The 17,538-nt window shown below is 41.2% G+C and overlaps 1 protein-coding gene across 1 annotated transcript; it reads left to right on the forward strand.

Annotated features, from left to right (window-relative positions):
- The first annotated feature begins 259 nt into the window (after window positions 1-259).
- Window positions 260-13,927, forward strand: LOC149276709 (large ribosomal subunit protein eL27-like). The gene is made up of 5 exons (XM_089503371.1): window positions 260-277; window positions 861-943; window positions 1,438-1,607; window positions 13,644-13,754; window positions 13,845-13,927. The coding sequence occupies exons 2-5, from the start codon at window positions 863-865 to the stop codon at window positions 13,891-13,893; spliced, it is 411 nt and encodes a 136-aa protein (XP_089359497.1). The 5' UTR covers window positions 260-277; window positions 861-862; the 3' UTR covers window positions 13,894-13,927.
- The last annotated feature ends 3,611 nt before the right edge of the window (window positions 13,928-17,538 follow it).

A 17,538-nucleotide genomic window follows, 5' to 3' on the forward strand; every position in this document is an offset into this window, starting at 1 on the left:
CACACTCGTTTAGAACCACGGTCATGTCTGCTCACCGGTGTTCGCTAACAATTATTTTGACAAATGTTTAATAGCTTAAGTTCTAGTATGAGTAAATAAAATTCAGTTTCCCACTAAATCTGCTGTTTTTAGCGTAACCTTGTTACACAAACGCCACGGATGATAATACAAACCCCGCCTTCCAGAGCGGAAGTACGTCGCCACGATTTTGACGTGAAAGGTAAGTGGAGATCTACTCGCTTCCTTTTCAGGGCGGCCATCGAGGACGAGTGAGCGGGTAAACGGATCTCAGTAACTAATCGTTAGACATCCTTTGTGTTGACGTTTTGAAACATTTACTTGGGTCTAGTTTAAGTTAAGGCTTAGGTTATACCACACACTTTTATAGGTATTTATTTTCTAGGTGTCAATATTACAGTTTAAACCTACAATAACACGTCTGGGTAATCACGGTGGCCTCGGTGCGGATGCTGCAGGCCTCGTGGGTTTAAATGGGAAATCTAGCGACATTCTGTAATCATAAATGTAACCATCGTCTTGGGATTTGTACGGGTAGTTTTACGTGCTTAGCTTTTCACAGGTAAAAAATATTGTAGTTATAATTACCTCAGTCTTTGGACTGCATGTGGTGCTGTGTAATGTTTAGCGTTCGCAAGTCATATATATATATATATATATATATATATATATATATATATATATATATATATATATATCCTCATATATCATATATTTTCGGATGTGCCTTTTTAAGACGCCCCTAAAAATACGTTTATCTGGGCATGTTGTTCTAACCTGTCTCTATAGTCTGTATTGTTTTCGGTATTTCTGAAACTTATTGTAAGATGCTGTATTTGCAGAAATGGGCAAGTTTATGAAACCTGGTAAAGTTGTCCTAGTCCTTGCTGGACGTTACGCAGGCCGCAAAGCTGTCATTGTAAAGGTTTGTATGGTTTCATGAAGCTGTTCTTGCTATTTGTGATCCTATGCATTTAACATATTTCTAGGAAGTTTGATACAGCTGAATTTTAATCCTTTATCTTGAAACTAATTTGTCAAATTTCAGCATTTCATGAATGCTATGTCAGACACTCATATTTAAGCAAGGGCTGTAGTTAAGATATTACAGTTCATCAGTTCGTTTGCTGGAAATCATGCTTTATATGGTGATGCAGACAGCAATACACACGAAAGTTTAAGACACAAGTGCGCTTTGCTCATAATACTTTATGCATCACCACAGTATGCTGTGACAAACGAGAGGCCTTTGTCCTTGCGCTCGCCCAGTTGGGATTTTTGTAGTTTCAATACGTTAAGTACATTTTGCATTGATTTAAGCAGGAGTCCTACTCATTGTGTGCCAACAAATGCACTTTAACTTTTCATAAACTGTGGCTTTCCTCTGTACCCTCTAATACTTTATTTTTATCCCATAAGAATATTGATGATGGCACATCAGACCGACAGTATAGCCATGCCTTGGTTGCTGGCATAGACCGCTACCCTCGCAAGGTCACTGCCCCCATGGGTAAGAAGAGGATTGCAAAGAGGTCAAAGATCAAGTCTTTTGTAAAGGTGTACAACTACAATCACCTCATGCCAACCAGGTATGTGTCTTAAATCTTACAATGCCCCTTTTTCACACTGTATTGATGGAGTTGCATCCTTAAACTGAATGCAAATGTGATTAGTAGTAATGTCACTAGAAACAAACTTGTTTATTTAAAACTTGCAGTAGATTTGACTGGTTACCTAAAATAGACTATGGATGAGCAATGGTGAAAGATAGAATTCAGGAAGGCAGTTGACACTCCCTAATAGAACAGTATTTGGATGTTTAAAATAGTTGAGTGGCAGGAGTAGGAAGGTTGTAGTTAATGTTGTATATTCATAGGAAGGTTTTGTTACTAGTGGGCTGCCTCCAGGTATCTGTATCGGGACCTATATTTTTTTTAATATTCTCGAAGGTAAGGCGCATACAGGGTAGGTATTGTGGAACAAGGTAAATGATTTTGGTGATTAGAAGAATGATCAAACGTTTTAGAGCTTCAGTTTAATGGTGGTAAATGTAAAAAATCCCAAAGAATATAGCGTTTGGAATGCTGTTCTCAGCGACAACAGAAGAATGGAACTTGGGAGGGATTGTTTCTGAGGACTTACACATAAGCAATGCAATAAAGCATCAGAAAAAGCAAGCAGGGTGCAAGGTTGTAAATCAATATGCATTGGTAGTAGAAAGAGAGGTGGTTCTCTAACTTTACAGATCTCTTGTCATACATTTAGAGTATTGTGTATAGTTCCTTTAGACCCCATTTCAATGATATTGACATTTTGGTGAAAGCTTAAAGTGGGCTACTAAAATGGATTAAACAATCTCAATATGTATAACTTGGCAGAGAGGAAATGTTAAACATTAAGATACATAAAATTTACGTGTAGATGGAAAAGAAAATGCTAGGAAAGCTAGACAGGTTGTGCTGGTGGGGGGATTTAATTATTAGGAAAGTAGATATGGTGATCTGCTGTCAAGACTTTGAACGGCGAACAGTATGCAGCCTTCCGCGTGCTCGGGTTTTAAGTGTTGCAGACCAGGTGGACAGATTGTTTTGAGGGGCTGGTGATTATCCAGCGGGCATAGTCCGTGTTAGCAGTTGGGTTGTCCTTAAAAAATAAATGGCACTAGGTGATATACTTAGGAAAAAGACCTCCATGGTTATTTTCGGGAATATTACCTGTACCACTCGCTACATGAGGCAGTGGGAGCTTGGTGTAGGAAAGAGGTTTGGGTTTTTAGAGAACTGGGCAGATATATAAATTAGGGCTGCAACTAACTATTACTTTCATAATCTATTAGCTGGCCGATTGTTTTTTCGATTAATCGGAGAAAAAAATTTACATTTTTAATTTATTTAAAATTTAATAAAGTAACCTAGGATGTAAAATACAAACAGCAGAATAAAAAAACTTTGATAAAAATGCTTTTCTTGTTTTTATTTCCCATCTGCCCCCCAGTTATGCACATTTGAGCCCAGGCTTGCCACACTGCCTCCCAGAAATGCCACATACCACCAGACATGCCACACTGCCTCCCAGAAATGCCACATACCCCCAGACATGCCACACTGTCCTCCCCACATATGCCTTATTTACCCTATATGCCTTATACCCCCAGATGTCACTCTGTCCTCCCCAGGTATGCCGTATACCCCCCTGATGTGCCATAGTGCACTCATAGGTTTGCAGACTCGTTCAGTCACAATACTTTTATAAGTAAATACGCGGTTAATCTTCACTGCCGTCCGGATTTAGATTCCCCTCAGTTTGCCCCCCCCCCTTTACCTCTAACTGCACCTTAAGTTAACTTTATTTAATTAATTAAATTAACCCTCAGTCCTTAGCCCTAAATTAACCCTGAAGAGCGCATCAACCACAATTAACCCTAAACACCCCACTAACTATAACTGCCTCTAACTGCAGGGAGGGGCTAGAAAAGAAGTGGGCGGGCCAATTGGCAATGACTGCAGGGAGGAACTGTAAGTAGGAGCTGCTGCTGTGAGTCGGACACAAAACGGATTATAAAGCCCTCATTTTATAATTGATAAAAATCGATTCAACTAATCAATAATGAAATTCGTTGGCAACGATTTTCACTATGGATTATCGATTTTATAAATTAGCTATTTATACAGGGCTTGAATTAACTAACTGGTCTTTATGGGGTATATCTCATGTCAAGCATATATATGATGCTAATGGATTAATGACATTTGAAACCATTCGACGCACATATAATTTATCCAATAAGGATTTTTACAAATATCTACGTATTAAACATTTTTTACAATATTTGACCCCCTCCTCTTTGCATGTAGATAACGTCACTCTCAAATACCTCTCATCTGATATGAAGGGATTAAAACCTATATATACTCTTTACACTAAATCTGATAAATGTAATAAAACTTATCCCATAAAACAATGGGAAAATGATATAGGAATAAATGTAGCCCTTCAAGATTGGCAGTTAGCTTTTAAATGTTCACATAAAGCTCTTCAATGCTCCTCACATGCAGAATCCGCCTTTAAGACAGTATCCCGTTGGTACTATACTCCAGATAGGATAGCTAAAGCTTTCCCTAACTCTTCAAATAAATGTTGGAGAAAGTGTGGCCAGAAGGGAACCTTATACCATATCTTATGGAATTGCCCTCTTATACAATCATATTGGGTAGAATGTAAAAGCCTTCTTTCTACGATATTAAACTGCCCTATAAATTGGTCGCCTCAATTGATTTTACTTTTTCTAGGGATACAAACTGTTTCCCCACAATATCGGGAATTATTCTGTATCATTTGCATTATTGCAAAAAACACTCTTGCAAGCAAATGGAAAACTGTGGAGATTCCCTCTATTGATATAGTCATTTCCAAACTAAATACTACATATTCCTACGAAAAAATTCTAGCTAGAGGTTCAGGCAACACAAAAAAATTCTCTATGAGATGGAAACCGTGGTATTCTTCATCCTATTGTATAGATATTTGAGGTTCTTTAGTATATTTAGGGATTCCTGACCTACTCTCTATGCTATCTGTAACTACAGTCATCCTCACTGGTATGGCATGTCAACTATTAAAACTATTCACTATAAAATACTTGAGCAGATATACACTTTAAAAAAAAAAAAAAAAATTCACTCAGGCATACTGTTCTGTTCCTCTTCCTTTACGGGGAAGTTTTCTTATTTACGTTTTTTATTACCTTAACGTTACAATGTAACTGAGATACATGCTTATCAAGATGGTTTCAATTTTCAATGTAATGACGGCTGCGACTGTCTTGGTTTGATCACAACTGACAGCTGTGACTGTCTCTCATGTATTACTATTGGTGTTATTTGTACTTATTTCTTTGAAAATTAATAAAAAACTATTGAAAGTAAATTAGCTATTTATATTAGGGCTGCAACAACTAAACTACAACATGTGAAGCTTAGATTGAAAAACAGCTTGGTGGTGATGTGTACAAATGCCCATAGTTTAAACAAAAGATCCCTGCACTTGCTGCATTAGGGATCCGGTGCAATGAGTGACTGGGATGTTGCCATACCGGTATACATGTTATATATAAAGTCTGTACTTTCTATATAACATGTATCCTGGAATATTTTAACCCCTTGACTGCTAATGACGGCACCATGCCGTCGCTAGCAGTCCCAGTCAGGTGCTAACGACGGCACCATGCCGTCGCTAGCACTACCCTACCTTGATAGAGGTCTGTGGACCCCCATCACCACCTACCCCGGTGATCTGCCCCTCACACTGAAGGGCATCACCGGGGCCACCCGATCCGGCCGATGACGGCACGCTCGATGATGTCACCACGCAACTTTATTAATAACTGACAATTGGCAGTTAAAGCAGTATGGGGGCATACTGCTTAGATGCCTGCAGCTACAGACCCCCAACATATACCGTTGGAAAGGCAGTCGCCTCACCTTTCCTTTCCAACGGTATAATGCCTGAAAAAAGAATAAAAAATATTAAGTTAAAAATGTACAAAAAAAGTAAAAAAAAATGATTTGGGGGTCTCTAAAGGAAGAAAAATAAAGATCAAAATTGCCTAGACCCCCAAATTAAACTATCTAAACAACTAGCTTAACGTAAAAAAAAAAAAATCTCAGGCATCTAAGCAGCTACATACCCCCAACATATACCGTTGGGTAATCACCTCACCTTTCCAACGGTATATAGATTGTAAAAAAAGAATAACAAATATTAAGTTAAAAAAATAAAAATGTAAAAAAAATGGATTTGGGGGTCTCTAAAGGCAGATAAAAAAGATCAAAATTGCCTAGAGACCCCCAAATTAAATTATTTAAACAAAGTAGTTTAACTTAAAAAAAAAAAAAAAAAGTTTAAGTATTCTAGCTAAATGATCACTGTGGTAGACAATGTTACCACAGTGATCATATAGCTATGAAAAGTCACATTCCCTTTTTAAAAATGGCCGATACAAATTTTTAATCCCATGATCCCTTTGATCATGGGGTTAAATTTTGCCAATGGTAGAGGAAGGCAATTTTTGAAATCCTGATGAACTGTAAATATTATTAAAATCAGCCATTTAGCCTGTGTGGTACGTGAGTAACCATCTCATCCCTAGAGCTCGTTGTATTTTTACTGCAAAACTTTTTTTTTTTTCTCCCTTTACCATAATTTCTTTGGGATTGTAAGGGGAAAGAATGGCCTGTGCTTCTGCAAGTGAATGTATGAAAAGTATGGTGTGTGTGCTTCTGTGAGTGAATGGTCAGTAATTAGGGTGAAACCTTGACGTGGCATTACTGCTCACGTAAGAAGTTAAATTATGGCACAAAAAGTACACATTTGAAAAAACTACACCCCTTGGTGCATCAAATGAGGGGCTGAATGTGTTTCTAGTACAAACCTGGAGTGCACAAGACACAAATGAACATATTGCTTATGGCTAGAAAAAAAACATTTTCTAGCCCAAGTGACATATTACATCATTATTTGTGCACTCAACTTTTGTCCTAGAAATACATGTAACCCCTCATTTGAAGCTCCAAGGGGTGTAGCTTCTAGAAATGTGTACTTTATGTAACCTAATTTAACTTCCCAGATGTCTAGACCACTTTAACTTCAGATATGGCAGATTTGAGAATCTTGTAAAATAAAATAAAAAAAATCTTAAAACATTTAGGGGTGATGCCTGCAATTAGACAGCTCTAGACAGCTGGAAAGTTAAATTATGGTACATAAAGTATATAGTTTCAGAAACTACACCCCTTGGCTCATCAAATGAGGGGCAGCATGTATTAGTAGCACAAGACTGGAGTGCGCAAGACATAAATGAACTTGTTGCTTTTTAATGAAATTTTTTTAAAAAAATTTATAAGTGTGATATTCACTTATTGTGCATATCAGATTTGTGATACAAATAAGACCTCATTTGCTGCAGCTGGGGGTGTAGTTTCTAAAAATATATAGTTTTGTCGGCATATTTTAACATCCCAGGCAGCTAGAGCTGTTTGACGGCAGCCATGCATTAAATTTAAAGATGTCTTTTGTGATAGTCTAGTACAGGGCTCGCCTAGGTTTTGTCAGCCTCTTACATCCAGAAAAAAATGGATGTAAGAGGCTGAGTCACCACACGGGGGCGCTGCTGCTGCTGTCTGCCCAGGAGTCTGGGCAGACAGCACAGCCACTCCGAGCCCGCCCCGAGCCTGAGATCACTCCCACGGAGTGAGCCTGTAGGCTGAAAACGCGGTTGCTGCAAAACCAGCAATCGCGTTTTCAGCTGCCACAGGCAGCTTCAGGGAAGTGGGTTGTGTTTATTGGGTCCCCACACAAGTGTGGTTACCTGACACAACACCCCCCAGCTGCCTGAGCGCTTCATGAGAGCGACAGTGCAGCGTTAACCCCTTCAATGCCACAATCGCGGCATTTAGGGGTTAATTCCCGTTTTGTACGGGGCTCTGCTGCTGGTGGTCTGCCTGGAAGCTTCCAGGCAGACCAGCAACAGCAAAAACGAGCCCCCACAAGCCCTTTGATTCCTGTAGGCATGGAAGCCTACAGCAGTCATCAGAGACTCCCCCTGCCAGAGGCAGCTTCAGGGACAGGGGAGAGGGTTCTTTGGTCTCCCCATGAGTGGAGAGCAGCCCCAACACCCCCCTGCTGCCTGAGAGCGACAGTGCAGCGTTAACCCCTTCAATGCCACAATTGTGTGACACATTCGTGGCATTGCAGGGGTTAGCATTTGTCCCCCCAAGCTTGTGGGGACTAAATATCAGTCAATGCTGTGCTCCAATGGAACATCAGCATTGAAAGGGTTAAAAAAAAACAAAACCCAGCACTGACTTGAAAGTCCAGGGTGCTTCCAGGTCAAATGCTTTGAGTTTAGTAAGTGGGCTGATGATGATCAGATCACTCCTGACCAACTGTTAGTTTAAAAAAATCCTGGCTCCTAACTTTTTTACCTGGCGCCTAGATTCACAACAAATTTGTCAAGCCCTGGTCTAGTTAATTGAACTTTTAGCAATAAAATATTAGAAAAACAGTCTACTGTTCTCAATTTCTGTTTATTTTAGACCGGTTGCCTACTACAAATATTTAGCAACACAGGTTTTGATATTAGAGTGTAATATTATTTTTCTAAAAACTAGTTTTTATTGAGTCGGAAGTGAAAAAATACACTTTTTCCCATTTTTGGCTTTATTTTGCAAACCTAATGAGACATACACATATCAAAATGGTATATTTGGAATCTGCTGGGTGTGCTGAAAAACATATATGGTTTGTATAGTTTATTCCCAAGAAATGTACTTCTAAACGCGTTTAAACGAGAGATGCACGAAAATGCCGAAAACCAGCTTAGCACCCAGGTGGGAAATGGCTTAGCAAGGGGTTAACATATTAAGCTTTTTTTTTTATTATTATTTTTTTTTATAAAGGGCAACCCCCTCATATTCTGCCATCTCTATAGGGGTCAGCCACAGGTAAATTCCTTACAGGGCCTGTCTTAAGCAGTTTGTAGAGGGGCCAGCAAGGAAAGAGGCTGTGCAGGATTTAGTATTTACAAATGGAGACTTGATTCCGAATGTCACTGTAAGAGAGCTTTGGGCTTCAGTGACCATCAGTGTGGTTTTATAATATAAGGAGAGGGGTTACATTGCACCACAATAAACCCAAGATTTGTGATTTCAGAGACATAGCTTTCCCAAAAATGAAGAGACTGGTAGGCGAGTCTTTGATGGTCTGGACATCTCTCAAATAGCTCCATCTAAAGATGTCCTGTTAAAGGCAAAACATTGCATTAAACTTGTTGGCAAAAGAAAAAGGAAACCACTGTTGTTCTCTGCAGATGTGGCAACTATATTGAATAAGATGCAAGCTTTTAAGAAATACAAACACTGAAAATGAAGAAGATGGGAGCAATTAAAAAGCTAAGCTTAGGGAGGCGATATTAGATTTGCCAAAGCACACATTGAGGAGGAAATTGCGGGATTAATAAAAAAGGGTGACCAAACCTTTTTCTATATATATATATATATATATATATTATATATATATATAATCTATATATATATATCTATATATATATATATATATATATATATATATATTACACAACTTCTCTGGCCACGCCCCCCAGTGGAAGATGAACGGAGCAGTCATGTGATGTGCATTCACGTGACTCCGCTGGGTTCCTGCTTTTCCTGGCTATGATGCTGCTCGCACAGAGCAACGTGCAGGTAAGCAGCCCAGCCCCTGCGGACATTTATTTTTAGTTTATTTCGGCATTTTGCCAATAATGCCCTTTCCGGCCCATATTTCAGCCACCATTTTGTCCTGGCGCCTAGGTCAGGGGCATCCAACATGCTGCCCGCTTGTGCAATGTGACGGGGAACCGGCAACAGACTTACTCAAAAGGGTGGAGCTTCCCCTGCAGCAGCCAGCACCAATAGTCCTCCCCCGTCTCTCTATCTTGCCATCTACCACCTCTTTCTCCCAGCCACTCCCCAGATATGCCTTATATTCCCACATATGCCTTATATAAGGGCTCAACAAATCCCAGGTCGCCGTGGCGACTGAGAATTTTGTCCTGGCGTCTAGGTCTGGGCCGTCCAACGTGCGGCCCGCCAAACTTTAATGTGTGGCCGAGCTGGCCCTGCTCACGGTGCAGCAAGGTGTGTGCAAGCCGGCTGCATAATAAAATGGCCGGCGTGCACGCACAGCGGTCTTACCAACGTTCACGTGGTGCGGCCACAAGGTGAGGTGGTAAGATAGCCGTGTATGCATGCTAGCTGCTTTAATTTTATTAGGTGCCCGTGCTGCTGAGGCAGTACCTAAGTGAGGCTCTTCGTCCCGTTCCTTTCAAGACGTGACTTTCAAGGGGGCGGGTTCACAGAAGAGTTCCTTGTGATAGGGAGAGGATCGTCACGTCGGAGGAGGGCAGGAAAAACAGAAAAGCGAAAATGTAAGTATAAAAAAAAACGGGTTTGAGGAAAGTGGACCTATATTTAAGGGAAGGGGGGGCATCATTAACTTTTGTCAAAAAAATCCTGGCTCCTAACTTTTTAGCCGTCTCCTAGATTCAAATCAAATGCTTAGATATAGGCCAGGGACTAAGGAGGTTGGGCAGACTGGATGGGGATGAATGGTTCTTATCTGCTGTCACTTTCCTATGTTGTGCATACATATTGTGAACTGTCGTTTTCATATCTGAACAGTCGGGCTTCAGGCGTTTGGTACTTTTGTTTGCTGTATTTGTTATAACATGTTGTAAAGGTGCCCTTATACTTGGACAAAGCATTGACACTGTAAACATAGTTAGGAACGCTTAATGGTAACAAGGCAAAAGTGGGAGTCGATTGAACTTCTTGGTTAAAATGAAAATGTAATCATGTTAAACTTCACCTAATTTGTAATCACCCTGCAGGGTGATCCAACGACTTGCCATGAGGCTCAATCCTTACTCAGTGCTAGTGGAGATAATGCAAAAATAAAATGATTGCCTGCTAAAATAAAACCATTAACCAACCCCTTACTGCTGAAAATACGTAAGTGTGAAATTGCAGCCTGTAACGGTAGCTGTTTTGTTATCAAGAAGTCTGGTCCATTCTATTTAACCCCTTGATGACAATTGCCGGTCCGGGCACGTCACGGAAATTCAAGTCGATAACGACAAATGACGTGCCAGGACTGGCACGTCATTAAACGGGTGCAGAAAGCGATCTATTTTCGCTTTCTGCACCGAAACGGCGTTGCTGTAATGCCTCGACCTCGAGGCATTCAGCAACGCCATTATCGGCACAAAGGGGCCATCTCTGGCCCCTCCCCAGGGCGTCAACATCCGCCATACTTTGTATGGCGGCGGACGCCCGTTTTAAATTTAAACGGTGTCGCTGGAATGCCTCAATCAGGAGGCATCCAGCGACACCAAACACTTACCTGGGGATGGACTGTGACCGCTCCGGAGAGCGGTCACAGCCGCAGCTGCCGGTGATCTTCGCCATCAGCAAGATGGCGGCGGTCCGGGAAAATTCAATAAAGAAAAACAATAAAGTCTAAAAAGTTCGCTAGACGGTCTCCAGACCCTCTAGAGAACTCTGGCTCCACTTGCAGGTTGAATATAGGTACTGCATTCAACCATGCAAGTCAATGGAGCTCAGCTTTCTAATCAGTGTGATTAGAAAAAATAAATTAAAAATAAAATTAATAATAATTAGAAAAAAAATAGTAAAAAACCAGTAAAATGTAAAAATTTCCCACTGATGTCACTATCAGGGGAACCTTCAAGTTGAAAAAAAAATGTTAAAAAAAAAGGCAAAAAAAAAATATATTTTTGTGAGCAAGTCCTAAAATTAGCATATTAGCTTAAAACAATTCTCGCATGGAAAGAGTTAAAATACTGGCATATTAAATGCCCATGGGGTGTCTACTTTTAAAAAATGTATGATTTGATGGGGTAAATTGAATTGGCCAGGTTCAACAAGGTCCCAATTAACACAGGGGGAAGGATGGCCACACATCTAATTTCCAATTAGAAAAATGCACACGTACCAAATGTGGCCTTTTAGTTCCCCCCAAAAATGACAAACCCATGCATGTGGAGTATCACTGTACTCAGGAGATGTTGCTGAACACATATTGGGGTTCGTGTGACAGCGGCATATACCAGGAGCTGTAAATTCATACATAAAGTAGGTGTGTGTGTGGGAAAAATACACACACAAAAATACTACTGCAAACTTTGAAAAAATGCTGGTGGTAAAATGTGTGCATGCAAAGAGTTAAAATACCCTGGGGTGTCTAGTTTTCAAAAATATATGGTTTTGTTGGGCACACTGAAATGGCCCGGCTCAAAGATGTACCAAATAGGGGGTGGGCAGTGGATCCCCAAATGCCAAAGTTCAACATTGAAAAATGTGCATGCCCCAAATGTGGCCCTTTTGCCCCCAAACAGCCAGGCAAAATCATTCATGTGAGGTATCGCTGTACTCAGGAGATGTTGCTAAACACACATTGGGGTGTTTTTTGATAGTGACATATACCAGAACCTGTTTATTTATACCTAAAGTAAAATGTGTGTGAAAAAACAAATGCAAAAAAATTACTACCATAAAGTTTGACAAAGGCAGATGGTAGAATAAGTGCTTGGAAAGGGTTAAAACACCAGCATTTGGAATACCCTGGGCTGTCTAGTTTTCAAAAATATGATTTGATGGGGTAAATTGCATTGGCCGGCTTCAAAGATACCCGAAATGGCACATGGGGGGAAGAATTACCAGATTTGGAAAAAATGGCTTTGAAATAGCAAAACGCTACCTGTACTTATTGCTCCATAACGTGTAGAAAAAAGCAAAAAAACATAACATTGGGTATTTCTAAACTCAGGACAAATAGTAGAATCTATTTAGCAGGTTTTTTCATTACCTTTTATAGATGAGTAAAAGATTTTTCAACTAAAAGTTAGAAACAGTCATTTTTTTCTAAATTTTTCACCATATTTTACACTTTTTTTAATAGTAAATAATATGATACAATCAAAACAATGTCATCTAAAGAAAGCACTTCTTGTCCTGAAAAAAACAATATCTAATGTGTGTGGGTTCAGTAAACGGGAAAGAAGAAAATTACAACTAAACACGAGCAGCGCAGAAATGTTAAAACGGCCATTGTCACGAACGGTACAAAAAGTAAAATCAGCCTTTGTCACGAAGGAGTTAAGCATGTGTATATACTTGCAGATAAGCAGACCATCAACATTTCTACTAAACTACAATGAAAACATTGTGTGAATGTTGAATCTGTTACATAAAGTATGAGAAAATATGTATCCAAATCACAAAAATATGTAGTGTACCATAATTGTATTAAAAATAGCTGTGATTAATCTGATTAGCTACCTACACATAACATACCCAGACACTAACACAACACATGCACATGTATCTTCAATACAGCTCACTGCACTATTACTACTAGTACTGAGTTGTCAGTCAACACTTAGTGACCCTGCTCAACCCCACCTCCTACTTGAAATTAGGGTGTATTTTTTGTTACCCTACTCCCATATTATACCACCTCCTAGGGGAAAATGATTGAATACATTAGTTATGATTTAGTTTAAGTGGTTTTTTTTTGGGGGGGGGGTTCTTAGTACTTACCAGAAACATTAAGAAAGCTGTGTTTGAGTTCTTTTGTTTATTACCAGCAACTTGGAATTCAGCAGCTTGACAGCTAAATGTCAGAAATCAATAGTAGTAATTATGAAACATACTACATGGAAGTATTTGAATTGTCGTTAAATAAGTTCCACATTCTAAATTTATGTAATCAGTACCTGTCATTTAAGTTTGATTTGTCACTACTGTCCCAACAAAAAATAAGTTTTATAAAAGCCACAGACCCACACATGACAATTTTTGTTGACCTTTATCAGTTAAGTGAACAACTCGCACAATGTAGACTCTGATCAAATATACTACAAAAGTAAATGCATAGTGGGATCGTGAGCGGTTTCAAAGGGAAAAATGTTACCAAAAATACATCTCAACTTTCTACACAACTTTATGAAATTTGCCCTGCTTAATTTCCACGTCTCATATTGGTTTTAGATACTCTGTTGATATTCCTCTTGACAAGGCTGTGGTGAACAAGGATGTTTTCAGAGACCCTGCTCTTAAGCGTAAAGCTAGACGAGAGGCCAAAGTTAAATTTGAAGAGAGGTTGGTATTGTGCAAATTCAGCTTGGTGTATACATATAGTAGAATGTCTGTTAAATATGAAAACTCATAACACATATATTTTCTTTTCAGGTACAAAACCGGCAAAAACAAGTGGTTTTTCCAGAAACTGAGGTTCTAAGCCTTACACGTTTGTCCATGGTAAACAATTAAAATTCCCCCCAAAAAATTGTCTTGTTTTTTCCTCGCGCTTGCAAATAATGGTTAATAGATTAAATATACTAATTGTGTACTCTTAACAATTAGGTTTTGGTGTTAGGGGACATATTAAAGTGGACTTTTGCATAACTAAACTTCTTAAAGTAGCCCTTTTCCGATTTTGTTTCATGGAGCTGGATAGTCCGACTGACTACCGCTGACTTGTGCTCCGTTAACCTGGGACAACACACTTTCCTCGGTTTCCCAGTTACTAGCCGAGACTCAGTGTAGGGTATAACCAAAACAAAGACTACTTTATTTTTCACACGCAGGGCTGGATATAGTCGGCAAAACACGCATTAACATAAAACAAGATATTAGGATATAAACCACCTCCTTAATCTACCTTCCAGAGGCAACAGGGTCAGTAAAGGGATTAACAATACAAGAGGGGGCCCAACCTCCACTATCTATTACTGGCTGAAATAAGTTCCAAGTAGTGCACCACTACTGATATTAAAATAAAACAAGGTCGGTTACTTCCTGGTTGCAGATCCTTGGCTGTCTGCTAGGGATAATCCCCACTGCAAGTGATGAGATATCCTGCTGGGGGTAGCCACAGAAGTCTTTACAAAGTCAGGACCCATAGTCATGAGAGAGGAGGCTAGCTGTCAGGCCTCTCCAGTGGCCCCAGTGATGGAGGGTTCCCTCAGTTAACTTTACCAGCGGTTGTTGCCCATCTGCTGGCAGCCAGGACCACACTGTTTACTATCTGCATGCTTCCAGTATGTTGCTTTTTATGAGCACTGTTCAAGATTGATTTGTGCTGGCCATTTTTTTGGCAAGGGGCAAGCTTAGCCCTCTGAACAGGCTGAAGGGAGAGGGGGTGAGACCTAATATTTATGCAAAATTAATAACATTGAACACTTTGCAATGAAGTATATGTTGCTAAAGTGGCAGATGTTTCCCTACTGATATGTGACATGAGCCTTTTGTGATGACTCTGGCTTGACGGACTTAGACACCACGGATGCAGCGAAATATCGGTGGCCAAAGCACATCTGCCAAAAATGGCATTATCGCCAAAATAAAAATGTCTGAAAATCCAGGGGTGGGCTGGGTGGGGGAAATAGTTCACCTGTACGTTCAGTTTCTGTTCCGCCTAGAGGAAGTAGAGACCCAGCAGAGTGACGTGAATTTCTTGCGTCACATGACCCTGCTCTGTTCCTGCTTCCCCTGGACTTGACAATAAAAGTTGTTCACCCGGTGCGAGCAACACAGAGAGAAGCAGCGGCACCGAAATCTGCAGTTCAGGTAAGGGTGTGGGGGAGGGTGTATGAATGAATATTTGTGAATGAGTAAATGTATGATATGTGCAGACCTCATCCTGCAGGGCAGCATTTTATCTGTGCTGGCAGGATCAATACTCAAAGGGGGGGTGGGAGTCTGTTTCAGCCAAGTGCATCCTGAATTTTTGGTTTCGAATTTTTACTTCGGTGCATCCCTAAAAGACGCTTTATATAAGCATGTTTCATACAGCAGTCTGGTATTTCCTTCTGTTGTGTTAATGCTACCACAGCAGGAAGCGTTCATGATAATAATGCTATGATCGGTATTATACAGCATGCTCAGATCAAAGTGGAGAAGGTATCTCCCTCTGTAAATATGAAAAAAAAAAAAAAAGGTTGCATATGCTGTCATGTCATCATGACATTTTCGTGATTCATGCTTAACACCTTAACGACCGATGAAGGTTCAGGGCCGTCATCAAATTAAAAAAAGCTTAGAAAGTGATCAGCGGTCATTTTTCTCGCTTAAGCGGCGTTGCTGTAATGCCTCGGTTTCGAGGCATTCAGTAACACTGAGATTGGCATTAGGGGCCCTGTCTGGCGTCTCCCCGGGGCGTTAATGTCCACCATACACTGTATGGCGGTGGACACACCTCCTAAACTTCAATGGTGTCGCTGAAATGCCTCGAGGTATTCAGTGACACCAGACACCCACCTCCGGAGAGCGATCACAACCGCCACTACAAGTGATTATGCTACTCGTAAGAGTCCTTTAAAAAAAAAAAATGAAGTTGAAAAGAGTTCACAGGAGAGGCTCTCCAGACCCTCCTGAGCAACTGGCTGCACTTGCAGATTGATTACAGGTACTGCATTCAACCGTGTAAGTCAATGGTGTCACGGTCAGGACTACTTGCCAAGCCATGACTGTGTGGAGGGTGTGGGCATGAAGGGGTTAATAGCACCAGGCCTCTGGATTTATTAACTTCACCCCTTAACAAGGCATCAGTTATACCAAATTAACCCCCAAATCCTGCCTGTATCTCCCCAAGTAGTCTGCCACCACTCAGATTTTGATACTGGATTCGTGAGAAGTCCGAATTAGAACATTTATCTCTCATATATACACTGCTCAAAATAATAAAGGTAACTCAGTCAATCACATCTGTGAAATCACACTGTCCGCTCAGGAAGCAACACTGATGGACAATCAATTTCACATGCTGTTGTGCAAATGGAACAGATAACAGGTGGAAATTATAGGCAATTAGCAAGACACTCCCAATAAAGGAGAGGTACTTCAGATGGTAACCACAGACCACTTCTCAGTTCCTATGCTTCCTAGCTGATGTTTTGGTAACTTTTGAATGCTGGTGGCGCTTTCGCTCTGAGCATGAGACGGAGTCTACAACCCACATAAGTGGCTCAGGTAGAGCAGCTCATCCAGGATGGCACATCAATGCGAGCAGTGGCAAGAAGGTTTGCTGTGTCTGTCAGCGTAGTGTGCAGAGCATGGAGGTGCTACCAGGAGACAGGCCAGTACGTGGAGGAGGCCGTAGGAGGGCAATAACCCAGCAACAGGTCTGCTACCTCCGCCTTTGTGCAAGGAGGAGCCCTGCAAAATAACCTCCAGCAGGCCACAAATGTGCATGTCCACTCAAACGGTCAGAAACAGACACCATGAGGGCTCGGTGTCCACAGGTGGGGGTTGTGCTTACAGCCCAACACCGTGCAGGACGTTTGGCATTTGCCAGAGAACAGGATTGGCATATTCGCCACTGGCGCCCTGTGCTCTTTACACATGTGACAGACGTGACAGAGTCTGGAGACGCCGCAGAGAACATTCTGCTGCCTGCAACATCCTCCAGCATGACCGGTTTGGCGGTGGGTCAGTAATGGTGTGGGGTGGCATTTCTTTGGGGGGCTGCACAGCCCTCCATGTGGTTGCAAGAGGTAGCCTGACTGCCATTAGGTACCGAGATGATATCCTCAGACCCCTTGTGAGACCATATGCTGGTGCGGTTGGCCCTGGGCTCCTCCTAATGCAAGACAATGCTAGACCTCATGTGGCTGGAGTGTGTCAGCAGTTCTTGCAAGAGGAAGGCATTGATGCCCGCCCGTTCCCCAGACCTGAATCTGATTGAGCACATCTGGGACATCATGTTTCGCTCCATCCACCAACGCCACGTTGCACCACAGACTGTCCAGGATGCTTTAGTCCAGGTCTGGGACGACATCCCTCAGGAGACCATCCGCGGCCTCATCAGGAGCATGCCCAGGCGTTGTAGGGAGGTCATACGGGCACGTGGAGGCCACGCACACTACTGAGCCTCATTGTGACT

The sequence above is a fragment of the Sceloporus occidentalis genome, unplaced genomic scaffold, assembly GCF_023333645.1.
Source record: "Sceloporus occidentalis isolate IW3139 unplaced genomic scaffold, rSceOcc1.0.p SCAF_230, whole genome shotgun sequence".
Taxonomy (NCBI): domain Eukaryota; kingdom Metazoa; phylum Chordata; class Lepidosauria; order Squamata; family Phrynosomatidae; genus Sceloporus; species Sceloporus occidentalis.